Genomic DNA, 15,622 nt, shown 5'->3' with positions numbered 1-15,622 from the left:
GTACGTTTTTAGGTAATTTAAGTCACCTCAAATTAATCATATAATGAATCATTATAAAATCAAATTATTAGAGAATCTGAGTGTGGCTATAAAAAACATTGTGTTTGTCATAACAAAAATGCTAAATGTATCAACAATGTCAATAATTATACCCCAATATGGAGTAATGAGATTGCAATATTAATCATCAATTGAGGAAATATGAATATAACATAAAGAAAATATTGGTGAAAAAACGCACCTGCAAATTATTGTTGTTATGGACTGTTCCTGTACAGCTTTTGCTATAGCATGAATAGTGATGAATATTAAGTAGGATAGTGAGATGTTGGTTCTATATTGTGTTGTTGTGTGAATACTGAATAGAATAATGATAAAAGTGATTAGGTGTGGCTTTTGTGTGCCTCTTGTGTGCCGTCCAAAATAAGAAATTAGGATTTAATTTAAACACCCAAGTTTAGGTCAAACATATTTTAATAATATTACTTTTTTTCTAATTTTTTTAAAAATTTCAGGGGGGCAGTTGCCCCCACCTGTCCTTGGGAACCTCTGCCTCTGATTATATGGTTGATTGAAATATTTGATTTGTTATGAGATTTAAAAGTTTACAATTGTCATCAATGATTTACATTAATTAGAATGAAATATCTCATATTTGATAAAATAAATAAAAGAGAAAAGTCTTTCATACTTAGAATCTACCGTCCAAGTACAAAAATAAAAACCTAGGAGAAAGAAAAGATGGAAGAGGAGGAAGAGAGAAAATGAGAGGAGGCAAAGGCAAGGAAAAGGGTAGAGACTATTCATCAATCATATCTAACACTATAACTCTAAAACTCCAAAGATTGATAATTGAGAATTAATATTTTGAAAAACTTATTTATATATATGTAGTTATGTTTCTTCTACCACATTAAACTCATAAAATCTTATTGGTTCAATTGCCTTTTGAATTATAAATATAAAACAAAGATGATCGTACATCATTATAATAACACACATCTTAAATATTATTAATATTTCATTATGATGAAAACATATATATTGGTGAAAGTTCACTACGCTAAAGTTGAAGTTCAACAACACACATTTTAGATATATAACAACGCTTTTGGACGTTTTCTATGTAAGTACAATAGTATATGAGCATGATTAACAACGCTTTTGCAGACATTGTTGGATGACATACATACAATCGCGCCTCATCCAAAGAGCGGTGTTATATATTTCACACATATAACAGCGTAGGCTACATGGAGCGTTGTTGTATTATTTATAAATTTTCTCAACAACACAGACATATAACAACATAGTCTATAATGATGTTGTTGTATTAATCATATACAACAACGCCATCTATTATGAGCGTTGTTGTGTTATATACATACAACATCACCGTCTATAATGAGCGTTGTTGTATAGTATACATACAACAACGATGCTTAAAATGAGTGTTGTTGTATTGCTTACATACAACATCGCTTGCTAGAGCTCCCCTAGCATGCGATGTTGATTTGTATACATTAATACATGCATATACATTTATCAACATCACATACATTCTCAACAACACAGACAAATATATTCTCGACAACACAAACACATTAATATCGATTAGAAGTTTGTATTATTAACATCAATATAATACAAATTACAAACAAAGAATATCATGTCAATTATGTTTTGGCAGAGTACATGAAATTACAAACAAATTAAATAATATAAGTATAATATATGCAAATTATAAACAAACAAAATTATGCTATAATTATACAAAGACATGCATCTACTTTTTCCTTTTCTTTGATTGGTTTTGGCTTGTAATATCATTGTTTGGAAAAACATATTGATTCATCCAAGACCCCCTATCGTGATCATCTCTTATATATAAATCATCATCCATAGTTGGTCCGCTCTCACGCGACTGTGATATCCCAAAAAAAGGATCATCTTCAGCATCGATATCTTTTTGTTCTTTGAGATCAGATAAAACAAAGTTATAGCCAAAAGAAATTACTAAATAGCTTATTAGAATTGATATGACTGATATGGATGGTCCGATACTGAATAAATTCTTTGGTTCGGGCCGAAGAAGCAATGCCACTCAATCATTATCAAACTGACTGCAATATTTTTTTTGTCCGCGAGGATCCCATTAGAGCGCCTTCTACTTCTAATAGGCCATGAAATAGATCAAAATCATTCTCAATGAGTCCATAAGTATATTTCCAGCAAGAAATATATCGAAGAGTTGGTGTTGTGATCATCAATATTATTGACGATTATTTTGTTAGTTAAAAGAGCAATGAATCATTTCATATCAGTTGGGTCACTCATATAGTGTTAGGTATCAGTGGTCTAGACACACCTAGAAGAGGGGTTGAATAGGTGTAGCGGTTATCAATTACTGCTTCTCGCACCAAAACCTGGTTCTGGAAAACAACCTAGATAATCGATTAACCAGTGGGCTTAATCGATTAACACGTATTAGAAATAGAATGACAAATTGGCTTCTTGCATAGTTATTTACCAACAAACAAGAAGAGATACAACAAATATTTTTATGCACAATTAACAAGGATATGCCACAACAGCAGTATGCAAAATATCAGCTTAATACACGAATTAAAACAGCTTGAATTATAAAAGATATTGAGAGAGAACAGCTTGCACAATAGGATGTTTATCCTGGTTCGTTTGCGGGCTCACTTGTAAACTACATACAAGCCTCCTCTTCTGATCTTGGGAGATTTCTCTTCACTATATTGAAAACTTTGTATTATTACATACACTAATTTAATTACAAGACTCTAGACCCTTCTTTCTTGAATTTCAAGAACCTCTAACCTTGGTTTGACTATCCCTATCGCCCAAGAAAACCTTTATCACGATCCAACCCCAACCAAGATTCTCGCTCTAAATTCAAGACCTCCAAGCCTTGGTGAAGATTCACTAAATCTCAATGGTGGTAAGACACCAAGAGGCAAAACCCAAAGTACAAAACAATATACAAAAACAGAGTTTTACTAAGCACTAAGAAGCTCAAAATACAACAATGAAAACTCAAAGATTAACCCACACTCAAATAACACAAGTCATCATGAATGTATGCGAGTTAATACAAAACAAATAATCCAGAATCTTTCTCTTAAAATCTCTAAACAGAATGCACGAACATGCAAGAAAGAATGAATGAGATTAAACACATGAAAACTATATGAAATACATCATGAACAATATCAACTAAGCATGTTAATCTCTCTTTCTCACACATGCATCTCTCTTCTGTCTAGAATGCAGTAAATCACGAAAATATACTCTCTAATAGTTTCTAAACAATAATATGCAATGCTACACGTTTCTTCAAGTTACCAGAATTCATACAAAACAAATTTGGCTCCACAAATCGTTATTTTCATTTATGCAGTTAAAACAGAAAACAGATACGTTAATCGATTAAGACTCCACGTTAATCGATTAACCAACATATTTCAATACGTGATTAAATGGTAAACTACTTATATGTTATGCTTGACCCCTATACATGTTTTAGCAATTATGTTACGCCTAATATGCACATATAACATGTATGATTAATGTATGAACACATAATAAACTAGATGATATGCCTCATGAATATGATATATCAACATTTGTGGCTTGTGAGACTTGCATCAAGGTTTACCTACCCTAGATTCACTAAGGCACGCATCCCAGACTACTTAGAAATATAACTCTATTGATATAACCTAGTCTAGATATGAACATTGAGTTCTAGGCATGTTGATTGTTGAGTCATCTTCAAGCTTTTACTAACTCCTTGTCTTCATCAAAACATCGACAAAACATTGCTAGTGCAATCCTTGACACTTTGCACTTTCAATCTCCCCCTTTTTGATGATGACAAACACCACATCAAACACCACATTAAATTTGATGAAATAGCTTGATGATGTTGTACATTTGCGCATAGCGGTTATGAATTCAAAGTTGAAGCTCTTTTTCTCCCCCTTAGGTAAGCAATGATTACTACGAAATCTATTTTACAACCTGCAAATACATCAAACACAACAAACAACCTTTCTCCCCCTTTTGACATTATCAAAAGGATACGAATGTTCAATTCTAGTCAAAAGTCAGAAGAAGAGTTATATGGTTAAGACAGACTGTAATTAATCAATTAATTTTGGGCGTTTAATTAATCAACCAGCTGTAAGAAAATTGCACAAATGCTCAATTTTATAGGATTTAATCGATTAAAATAAGTACATAATCGATTAAATTGACAGTAAATAGTGACATAATTGATTTAATGACATGAAAGGCTATGTGAAGTCAAATTAGGTATGGAATGATTAAGCAATGATATAATTGAACAGTAAACAACAGGCTTAATCAATCAATAGAAGTACAAACACCAAACATGATCAAGATCCATTAAACATAAATGCATACTATTTACATTTTGGGATAAGAAAATATGAAGGGATACGATTTCTATTTATAACTTGAGCTTTTTCCAAGTTCCTCCAATGTGGGACTTTTAAGTTTTTTTTTTTCAAAATTTTTCCTATGTAAGACTTGTGAATTTTTTTTATTTTATACTAAAAGACTTCACTAATGACTACAAAAAACAAGTTTAAACCTATTGGGCTATAGGCATTCTTCCTATTTAAGTTATAATTGCTATTTCTGATTTACTATATTTCATTGTAACATGTAATGAAGTTTCTTTTTAATTTATTTGCTATACCAAATCATTCATTTATTGTTTCGTAATGACATTTATAAGTTTTTTTTCCCATTTAAAACTTAGTTTAACTTCCTTAACAGTATTACCAAAACCATTTTTTATATGATGTAAGTGTGAGGCTACTCCATAATTAGGATATGGAAAGTGTGTAACTCTAACATCTATGAAAATCCTGTATAACAAGTTTCACTTCATAAATATGCAATACTTGACATAATTTAAATGGCTTTTTTGCACATACAGTAGTCATTTCCACCTTGGGGAATATTTAAAAAAGTGTTATGAACATTGTGTTGGTGTAGCAGAATATTATCGATTTTTTTACTACTAAATACATAAAAGCTCAATAATCTAAGACTTCTACGAAGTAAAAGAAAATAATAAAAAATCACGATTCATAACTGCAAATCATTGCATTAATGAATGATAAAGAAAAAAATACATTACTTTCATCAACATCAATTTCACATCTTTGAAAATACACACATAATATTAATAAACATAAGATTCACAAGTTGGTTCAAATTCAAACCTTACATAAACTACACTGACCCTACATAGGGATATGGTCCCTGAACAAAAACTTAAATGTTGGATAGTTTGATCACAACACCACCCTAGCTGTGCAAAACTGACCCTTTTAAAATAAGGCAGGAAAACACAGATATGGACCAAATAATAAGGCTTTTATATAAGCAATTCACCAGGGCAAGGTAAAAAAGAAAAAGGGGATAAATAAAAAGGACCTTTGCACCCTATGCTTTTTGTAACAGAAACTCCCTACCCTTTTTTCTCTTCTTTTCTTTGTACTCCCTAAAAGAACAAGACCCTAAAAAGCCAGAATATTTAAAAGCACATGTAGAGCCTGAAAAGCTATGAAATCCACTTATCACACTATCTCTATTACTCCATTACAACCACACTCCTTGTGCTGCAGGTAAGGTGTAAAAAGTGCTATGAGAAGAGGATTTCTTCTGAGGCATGAAAGAAAATCATCCTTGTTGATTCTTCCATCGTTATTGCTATCAAATAACTCGAAAAGCTCATGGACCTGCAAGTATCCAGTTGTTAACATCAGTCAAATTAGGATAACAGCAAAAGGAATGTTAGTGAAGAAACACTGAAGAAATAATAGATTACCCCATCTTCCTTCCAGCCGGGGATAGCATGTCGGATGAAATCTTGTAACTGATTTTAAAAGGAATTACCAAAAATAACGAGTTAGTCCAATGAATAGGGCATATAGCAAAGTAAATAGGAGTGTGAAAGAAGATAGTACCTCTTGTTCATCAATATAGGCCTTTACTGCACCACCACGCTCAGCAAAGGCTACTTCACAAGCTTGATGGAACTCTGGTTGCGTCATGACATGTGCAGATGCATACAAGAACTGGAAGCAACATACAAGAACGTAGATAAGATGTGAGGGTTGCAATCAATAAGGACATTTTGAACACAAAGTTGCAATCAATAGCATATACCTGTCTGAATGTTATTGTCCCCCTGTTCTCCACATCAATAAATGCAAAAACCTGTAATCAAATATAATCAACAAGAAATTTAAAAGGCAAAAAGTCGGTAAAAGAACTAAGTGCCATTAAGGCTTTGGAAAAGAGATAAGACAGAGTAGGGCAGAAGGAAGTTAGAATAAATCTAGTCAAGCTAAAAGAGTGGAACATAAAGGAAAGGGAAGAAAAATTGAGTGCGGAAAGCTTTATTTCCAAGTTGAGTTTATAAATGATGTTGCAGCATTCCGATACTAATTTATCATAAATTGCAGTCAATTTAACATAAAATGATGGTCAGAACATCAAATCTCAAGGAGATTTGGTCCCGAACTACTAAATAAATCTTGAACTATTTAGTGAGTGGTGACTAACCTTTTCAGATAGAGGGCAATCCTGAAGTCTTAAAACCTTCAAGAAGTCATCATATTGAACGCGACCACTGCAAGCAGGATAACAGATTTCATGATTAATTCTTGCAATATAATGTTAAAGTATTATTAGCACAAACTGTAGCAGTCATCATACCAAGTAAACTTTCAAATTTGTGGTAAGGTTTACCAAATGCTACCATGTGCAGGTCACAGATCAGAACACAAATCCTAGAACTTGGTAGCATTTGGTCAACCTTACCATGTGATGCAAGTGTGATGCTGTTTTTTATATATATTACAATTAGCAATATTAAATATCCAATAGTCAGCATTGCACATGCTTGGGCATCCATGATTCCTATATATTTGAAGGGGCATCACATGCCTATATACATTGGCCATCTGAGATAAATAGAGGGAAGTTGATATGGAAGCACCAAGAATAGACATATCGCTTAGGCATTACACAGCGTGTTTCATTCATAACAATAGTAGTTTAAAAGAATAGCATATTTTAGTAAATGACTCATTAGTGAGGAGAAAGGTTTACCTAATTAGTTACAAAAATATGGAAATAGTACCTGGAATCAGGATTCATAGCCAAGAATTTATCCACAAATTCCACAGCTTCCAAGCTTCGGATATGAAATAACTGAAAAGCAAAACAACTTCTTTATCCTTCCTTGCAAAGTTCATAGCAGTACAATTTAAGTAAAAGAAAACAGACTACATCAAAGAGTGGAATAAAGAAAAGGGAGGGGATCCACTTACTCCAAGAGTAAGTGGAAAAAAGCTACTCCACATCTTAGCCATTCATTTTAGGGAAATCTAATGGTTAAGATCTACTTACTAATTCAAACCATTGGATTTCCCTAGAATGAATGGTTAAGATGTGGAGTAGCTTTTTTCCATTTACTCTTGGAGTAAGTGGATCCCTTCCCTAAAGAAAAAACATCCAACTGGCAATCTCTGATTGCAAGGGTAGAACATCGCCACCTCCCATGCATGGATAGTCAAATTTAAAGTGGCAATACCATATTGGCAGACAAATCAGAGAGACAGAACGTATCATATTATCACTTATTATTAAGAGACCACTGTACAAAATATTTTATTCCCTTTCACTGCATATTCATTAAAGGAAAAGGTTTGATATGCACATGAACTACCGACAACATTTCAGGACTGTGTTACAAGCGAAAGCATAATTGGCAAGTTCCAAATTCATAGGGAAAGCATCACTCCTTCCAAATTCATTGAGCAACTCAGGCTTGCTTTGATAAACAATGAAGGTGAAGGTGCTGCCCTTCAATTTGTAGGCTCAAACATCATTCAGCCACTTTGTGGGACACTTGTCTTTATTATCCATTTGCATAAATGAAGGGATACTGTGACATTTGCATATACTAGAAGAAAAAGGATGAAACCTATAAACTAAAAATATTACTTGAACAAGCTGAAAAAATATTTACCAGGGACTTGGATAACAGCATGGAAAAAGCAGAAGCTAATGATATATTTAAAACTATTTCAAAATATAATTCAAGATCCTTTATTTAAAGGGACTCACCGATTCCACGGTTGCCATTTCAACCATATAACTTGAGGGGTTCTCCTGCAAATGTCAATAAGCTGAAATCTCAGTGATAATCAAACTGGATTGTTAAGTTTCACTAGAAACATGTGATGTATAACAATCACAAAATTTATGGGGAAATATAGGTTATAATACACTAAGGATGACTTGAAATTTTCAGCACTAAGATATAACTGATGAGAAAATATTCAAAAGTTAATACAGCCTGACACCTAAGATGATCATATTTAGCATTAATGATTTGCTATTCCAAGTCTCCAATGCCCGTTCCTTATTGTTACAAACACCAATATAATGAAACAAGATTTAAAGCAAGCACCTAGTCATGTGCAATAGTTTCTAGAGAGTGGTTTGATGCATGGAAACTGTATTCAATATTATGGCTGATATGTTGCTCCATATTCTTGTAGTGCCTTAGTGCTCAGCTTTTCCCTACTATTGGATGGCTTTTAATTTAGGCGGGCACAAATACAGGTGATTGGAGGTTTACTTCATTGGATGAATAAAAGCCAAAAAAACAGAGATTTTGTTTTGATGTCTAGTGCTGCTCTATAACATAATGGTCTACCAGATGACTTTTGCATTACATCTATGTCATGTTTTCCAGTTTGTATAGAACGAATACAATAGACATAGTTTTATTTTTAAAGGTATAGAATAGACATTCTCATGTTAACATGTTTAAATATGAGAAAAGCCATGGATTCGACATTGCAGGAAATGAATAAAATAATTAATAATGAGATATCTTAAATCAAAATAATGTTATTTCTTGGTGTAAGATAATGTATAAATGCAAACCAACTTGGTACTTGCTTTACAAGTTTGAAATGTACTATTTTGTACAATAGAAAACAAACAAGTTTCAAAAATCCAAAAACCAATTAAGAAACTAGGATGGAGATATAATTGTAAAAAAACACACCTTTTTTGCTTCTTGTGCTTTCATATAAAGCAACACATCTCCATAGGAATGTCCCGTTTGGACACCATTTATTGCAGTTGCAATAGCACGGGCAGTCTGCATTTACCAACATATTATAGAGGTACAAAATTCAACAATTTATCCAGTGTATTAATTCATATCTAAAAGCAAATTGATTAAAGAGAAGGTAAAAAACATACAATGTTAACAAGAAATTAGGCAAGTTTTGGCCATGTTCTCATAAATAAGCTAAGACATCTCAAACTGTGCAAGTTGTTGTGGTATGATGTGATTCTAATTTTTATCTTCAAAACATTGCCAATTGGCATCATACTGAAATTTCGTTTTTGCACAAGATTAGACTTGTAGCCAGTTTAGCACCTTTTCAAATTTGGGGTGAACAAAAAAAGGATGGACTTTTCCGTATATAGCCCATCCCTGAGTTTTTACTCCCTTTAAATGAGAAACTAAACTGATCCTTGGAGGAAAAAGGCAGATTCTTAGATGCTCATAGAGGAACCTTCCTCTACAATTCAAAGAATATGTACATATGTGTACATATTCAATGACTGGGAAGTTATGAACTTGTGCAGTCGAAAGTTTGAAGCTTGAAACAGAAGAGAAGGATAAATACAAAATTCCCCGCACAATATATGAATGCTACAAAACAAATCTAGAAGACTCACCCTCTCACGAAAATGTACAGCAGTTTCCTTATCATCCAGGGGATAAATCACAGGAAGATATTCTACCTGTTCAATTGAAGATGAAGTTCAAAATTGCTTCAAGAATAATAAGTATACATACAATGTGGTACATTAATCAAAGTGAAGAAAAACTCAATCCATCAGAGCATATACCTCAAAGAAGTTGTGAAACTGAGTGAACATCCTGATCATAAGCATTGCCAAAGAAACACTACCCCTAAACAAATTTGAATGTCACAAAATGAGAGTGATAAGTTATCTGCAGAAACAACAAAAATGAAATGCTAGTGTCTTCACAAACAAATTGCTTACCAAGATTGATCAAAGTGCACATGAGGATAGCGAACAATTACAGGCTGGATTGGGTACCCAGCGATAAATGCACCAAGTTGGAAGGAGATAAGATTCCTGCCATTGGTTGTGGTTCCTTCAGGAAATAATAGTACTCGAGGAAATTTATCGTAAGAAGCCCTTCTCTGTTATTCAAATCCTTGAAAGCAGATTTATGTATCAAATAGCTAATAAACTGATAACATGGTAGACTATATAATGCAAATTCATGCCCAACATATTTATTGCTTGGTCCTGTTAGTTCGAATAATTCTTGCATCTTGCTATTCAGCTCCAAATCTGAAGCTAGTGTAATTATAAAACATGTGAAATTTTCACTCAACCAAAGTTCACCTCCAGGCTCCAGTAATGGGAAATTAGACTTTTCATAACCGATTTACATTCTCAAGCATTTAGGTTGCACACTGCTGCCTAAAAATATTGCTCATATAATTCTCACCCGTGCCAAATAAAAGAAAGTATCACTTCCCTCATATGAACAGAAAAGTTTTATTTGTAAGTCCTGTCACTACTCTCACTTAGTTACATTTTGCCTAAACTTTAACCGATATTTATTTTATGGAACTTTGCCAAAGTTTGGTGCAAACAATGGGGCATTGGAGGAACATATGACAAATGATGTTGTGAAACTTTTGAACAAAACATAACTGATAACAGAAAATACAACAACTTCATCATCAACTGACAACCATATCAACAATCAAAGAACAAACAAATCAGATAACAATAAGCAACAAACTTTGTACAATAGAAAACAAACAAGTTTCAAAAATCCAAAAACCAATTAAGAAACTAGGATGGAGATATAATTGTAAAAAAACACACCTTTTTTGCTTCTTGTGCTTTCATATAAAGCAACACATCTCCATAGGAATGTCCCGTTTGGACACCATTTATTGCAGTTGCAATAGCACGGGCAGTCTGCATTTACCAACATATTATAGAGGTACAAAATTCAACAATTTATCCAGTGTATTAATTCATATCTAAAAGCAAATTGATTAAAGAGAAGGTAAAAAACATACAATGTTAACAAGAAATTAGGCAAGTTTTGGCCATGTTCTCATAAATAAGCTAAGACATCTCAAACTGTGCAAGTTGTTGTGGTATCATGTGATTCTAATTTTTATCTTCAAAACATTGCCAATTGGCATCATACTGAAATTTCGTTTTTGCACAAGATTAGACTTGTAGCCAGTTTAGCACCTTTTCAAATTTGGGGTGAACAAAAAAAGGATGGACTTTTCCGTATATAGCCCATCCCTGAGTTTTTACTCCCTTTAAATGAGAAACTAAACTGATCCTTGGAGGAAAAAGGCAGATTCTTAGATGCTCATAGAGGAACCTTCCTCTACAATTCAAAGAATATGTACATATGTGTACATATTCAATGACTGGGAAGTTATGAACTTGTGCAGTCGAAAGTTTGAAGCTTGAAACAGAAGAGAAGGATAAATACAAAATTCCCCGCACAATATATGAATGCTACAAAACAAATCTAGAAGACTCACCCTCTCACGAAAATGTACAGCAGTTTCCTTATCATCCAGGGGATAAATCACAGGAAGATATTCTACCTGTTCAATTGAAGATGAAGTTCAAAATTGCTTCAAGAATAATAAGTATACATACAATGTGGTACATTAATCAAAGTGAAGAAAAACTCAATCCATCAGAGCATATACCTCAAAGAAGTTGTGAAACTGAGTGAACATCCTGATCATAAGCATTGCCAAAGAAACACTACCCCTAAACAAATTTGAATGTCACAAAATGAGAGTGATAAGTTATCTGCAGAAACAACAAAAATGAAATGCTAGTGTCTTCACAAACAAATTGCTTACCAAGATTGATCAAAGTGCACATGAGGATAGCGAACAATTACAGGCTGGATTGGGTACCCAGCGATAAATGCACCAAGTTGGAAGGAGATAAGATTCCTGCCATTGGTTGTGGTTCCTTCAGGAAATAATAGTACTCGAGGAAATTTATCGTAAGAAGCCCTTCTCTGTTATTCAAATCCTTGAAAGCAGATTTATGTATCAAATAGCTAATAAACTGATAACATGGTAGACTATATAATGCAAATTCATGCCCAACATATTTATTGCTTGGTCCTGTTAGTTCGAATAATTCTTGCATCTTGCTATTCAGCTCCAAATCTGAAGCTAGTGTAATTATAAAACATGTGAAATTTTCACTCAACCAAAGTTCACCTCCAGGCTCCAGTAATGGGAAATTAGACTTTTCATAACCGATTTACATTCTCAAGCATTTAGGTTGCACACTGCTGCCTAAAAATATTGCTCATATAATTCTCACCCGTGCCAAATAAAAGAAAGTATCACTTCCCTCATATGAACAGAAAAGTTTTATTTGTAAGTCCTGTCACTACTCTCACTTAGTTACATTTTGCCTAAACTTTAACCGATATTTATTTTATGGAACTTTGCCAAAGTTTGGTGCAAACAATGGGGCATTGGAGGAACATATGACAAATGATGTTGTGAAACTTTTGAACAAAACATAACTGATAACAGAAAATACAACAACTTCATCATCAACTGACAACCATATCAACAATCAAAGAACAAACAAATCAGATAACAATAAGCAACAAACAGAAATGTTTTACCTTTATTTCCTGGACAACTTGCTTCCTTGATGATGGAGAGGACCTGTCTACATATATGACCTGAAAACATAAAAAGCGGAGAAAAAAAAGGACAATGGCTGAATGACATTGTATTCTTACATTTTTAACCGAGCATAGATATAATGTAACCATATGAAATGTAATTACCTGCATTGCTCTAACAATGGTGCCAACAAAAGGTAAGGAGTCATGAGACTCGGATGCCACAATTGTGGCAAATAATTCATAGAAATAGAAAATGGGCTCAATATAAGATACATGATTAGATACAATTATGGGAGCAATTTCCCTCGGTGCAGGTCTTCCCCTCCGTTTTATCCAGTGATAGCTGCAATGGATAGAAAGAGAACATATATAGAACTTAGTGGCTCGTAACCAAATTAAGCTAAGGACGTGTATATAAACATAAAGTAGAACTGAAATGAACCTCATCGAAGTAAAAATAATCCAACCCTTACACGCTCCTTTCCAGTAACACAACATAAACATGATATCTAGTTGAGGATTTTTTTTATAAGCAGTTGAGGATTTTACTCATACAAAACATATAGTCATTTTTTGTTTCATTTACCTTTGGTTTCCAATATCATCTCAGTAACAAAAGTGACTGAAAGTCCCTAAAAAATTATACAAGACAGACTAAATCCACATTTACTCCCTTCCATTCAATAAAAAATCACATAAAAAATAATTGTAGATTTCCATTCTTTTAAAATATAAAAAATATTTCATTTCTTTTTATCTGTCCTTCCTTCTCGAAACGAAGAAATTATCATAATAAAGTGATATAAGCAAAAATTCTACAATTATTTGAATCAAAGACATTCTGGCTCGGTATATTATGATTTTGTACTAAAAGGTCAGCTATATCATGCATTTATATGCCATGCATTTTCTTTTTGTACTAAAATGGTCAACTCTCTTCCCCTCCAAAATGAAAACAGACGAGATATATAAAGAATGCAATATATAGTATAAATATAGCAATGGTAAACAAAACCAAGAATTTCATTAACTGAAGTAACACCAAGTGGTCACCAAACAATTTAGCTGTCTTTTTCATCACTAAAAACAAATTTCTGAATTTCTTATACAACTAAGATTTGATCTTTAAAGCTGAAGTTCAACTCCTTTTTCTTTTCAGTTTCTGCTTTTTCATAAAATACCAGTCAAGTATCATGATTGATTTTTTCCGAATGGAAAGCTCATAAGAGGGGGAGTTTTTTTCAAATGGGAAGCTCATAAACCTAAAAAGTTACTCACACAGCTTAAATAATTGAGCTCACTCTATAATAGTATCAAAAATCACAAATTCAGGAGTGATTATTTTACTAATACGTAATAAAATAAAAATACATTTTTTTACAAACAAAACAAAAAATGACCCTAAAAAGAACAAACATTCCTTCATATAATAAAGCACTAGTGCAGTTCATAGCATCACCAAATCTAACCTTAGGAGAATGCATTCAATTATTGCATCAACCAAACATTCCAGGTATGTTTGCGAGTTGAGTTTTGGAGGAAAATGAATGAAAAGGGAAGACTTCTGAGTCATTTTAACAATGAATTTAATGGCTTTCAAGCCTTCTTCCAAAATTCAACTCGCAAACAGACCTTTAGTGTCGGCTAAATGCATAGAACAACATCATAATGCTCTATCGTACAAATGTCATCAATTATTATCATACAACAAGGCGTTGGTCCACTAATATAAGGCCAACTAGATCCCAGAATGACCAAAAGGTCAAGGATTCAATTCCACATTTGCTAAGAAGGACAGCCACACATCCTCAAATAAATTAGTTCTTTACCCATATATGTTGACAACGTTTGGCAGTACCAAACAAAATTGTTATCATAAAAATGAATTCAAAATCTTTTTTTTTCAATTACTATCCAAAAAAACACATAAACACAATTAACCAAGATCTCAAAAACAAAACATCACTCAAAAAACAAAGTAAAATTGTTAAAAGAAAAAGAAAGAAAGATACCCAAAAGCAAAGAGTATAACTCTAGCACACATTCTAGTAACCCACATAACCCCAGCCCTCCACTTAGGCATAGGGTTCCTCTTATCCTTCCAACCTCCCAACGCAATTTTCGTTGCCACATAACCAACCGCCAAACACAACCCAAACAGCACCAACCGCACCACCACCAGCGGCAAACACACCACCACCTTCACCCACTCATACACCCCTTCCATCCTCGGCGTGTTGTTCCTGAACGGGTCCACCGTCAACGGCGTCGGCGATATGGGCACGGAGGAGCATCCGATGAAGGCGAAAGGGTTGGGTTTGGGTGAATGGTTGTTAGTGGTGGAGGAGGTGGAGTCAACGGTTATGGTGACGTGATCGGAGGAGGTGAGAAGTGGGGTGGTGACGTCATTGTCCGCCATTAATGGAAGAAGAAGAAGAATTGAAGAGAAAATGTTATTAAAGGTGAAATGTAATGTGTGGAGATTTAAGCTTATAAGAGGATCTATGATTTGATTCATTTGTTGATGCTTTAATACACTTTCTTTTGGTCATCATTTTTTATTTTATTTTATTTTGGTTTTAGATCTGAATCTTTTGTGTCAATTCTTTTTGCCAACTTTTTTGTTTTGGTAAGAGAATTATTTAGGATGGGTTAGAGGAAAAGTTATGAATTATAATATAGTTAATTGGATTAAAAATGATTAATGCAATTAAATAATCAACTATTTGGTAATATAAAATGATATAAATGACTAATATATCAAGACTT

At 33.3% G+C, this 15,622-nt stretch overlaps 1 protein-coding gene across 1 annotated transcript; it reads right to left on the bottom strand.

Moving 5' to 3' along the window:
- LOC109334792 (lysophospholipid acyltransferase LPEAT2-like) lies at positions 5,178–15,362 on the bottom strand. Its single transcript, XM_019570749.1, has 14 exons — positions 14,866–15,362; positions 13,016–13,196; positions 12,848–12,907; positions 12,057–12,220; positions 11,898–11,961; positions 11,724–11,789; positions 11,038–11,133; positions 8,203–8,247; positions 7,214–7,284; positions 6,634–6,700; positions 6,235–6,285; positions 6,033–6,143; positions 5,894–5,941; positions 5,178–5,804 (listed from the first exon to the last, which is right to left on the bottom strand). The coding sequence occupies exons 1-14, from the start codon at positions 15,270–15,272 to the stop codon at positions 5,643–5,645; spliced, it is 1,593 nt and encodes a 530-aa protein (XP_019426294.1). The 5' UTR covers positions 15,273–15,362; the 3' UTR covers positions 5,178–5,642.

The sequence above is a fragment of the Lupinus angustifolius genome, chromosome LG02 (assembly GCF_001865875.1).
Source record: "Lupinus angustifolius cultivar Tanjil chromosome LG02, LupAngTanjil_v1.0, whole genome shotgun sequence".
Classification (NCBI taxonomy): Eukaryota; Viridiplantae; Streptophyta; class Magnoliopsida; order Fabales; family Fabaceae; genus Lupinus; species Lupinus angustifolius.
This window is presented reverse-complemented; position numbering and strand designations above follow the sequence as displayed.

Coding starts and splice junctions, on each gene's coding strand:
- LOC109334792 (XM_019570749.1), bottom strand. CDS start 15,272: ATGGCGGACAATGACGTCACCACCCCACTTCTCACCTCCTCCGATCAC. Junction 12,908..13,015: donor CCATTGTTAGAGCAATGCAG/GTAATTACATTT, acceptor TTATGTTTTCAG/GTCATATATGTAGACAGGTC. Junction 8,248..11,037: donor AAGCACAAGAAGCAAAAAAG/GTGTGTTTTTTT, acceptor TGACATTTGCAG/GAGAACCCCTCAAGTTATAT.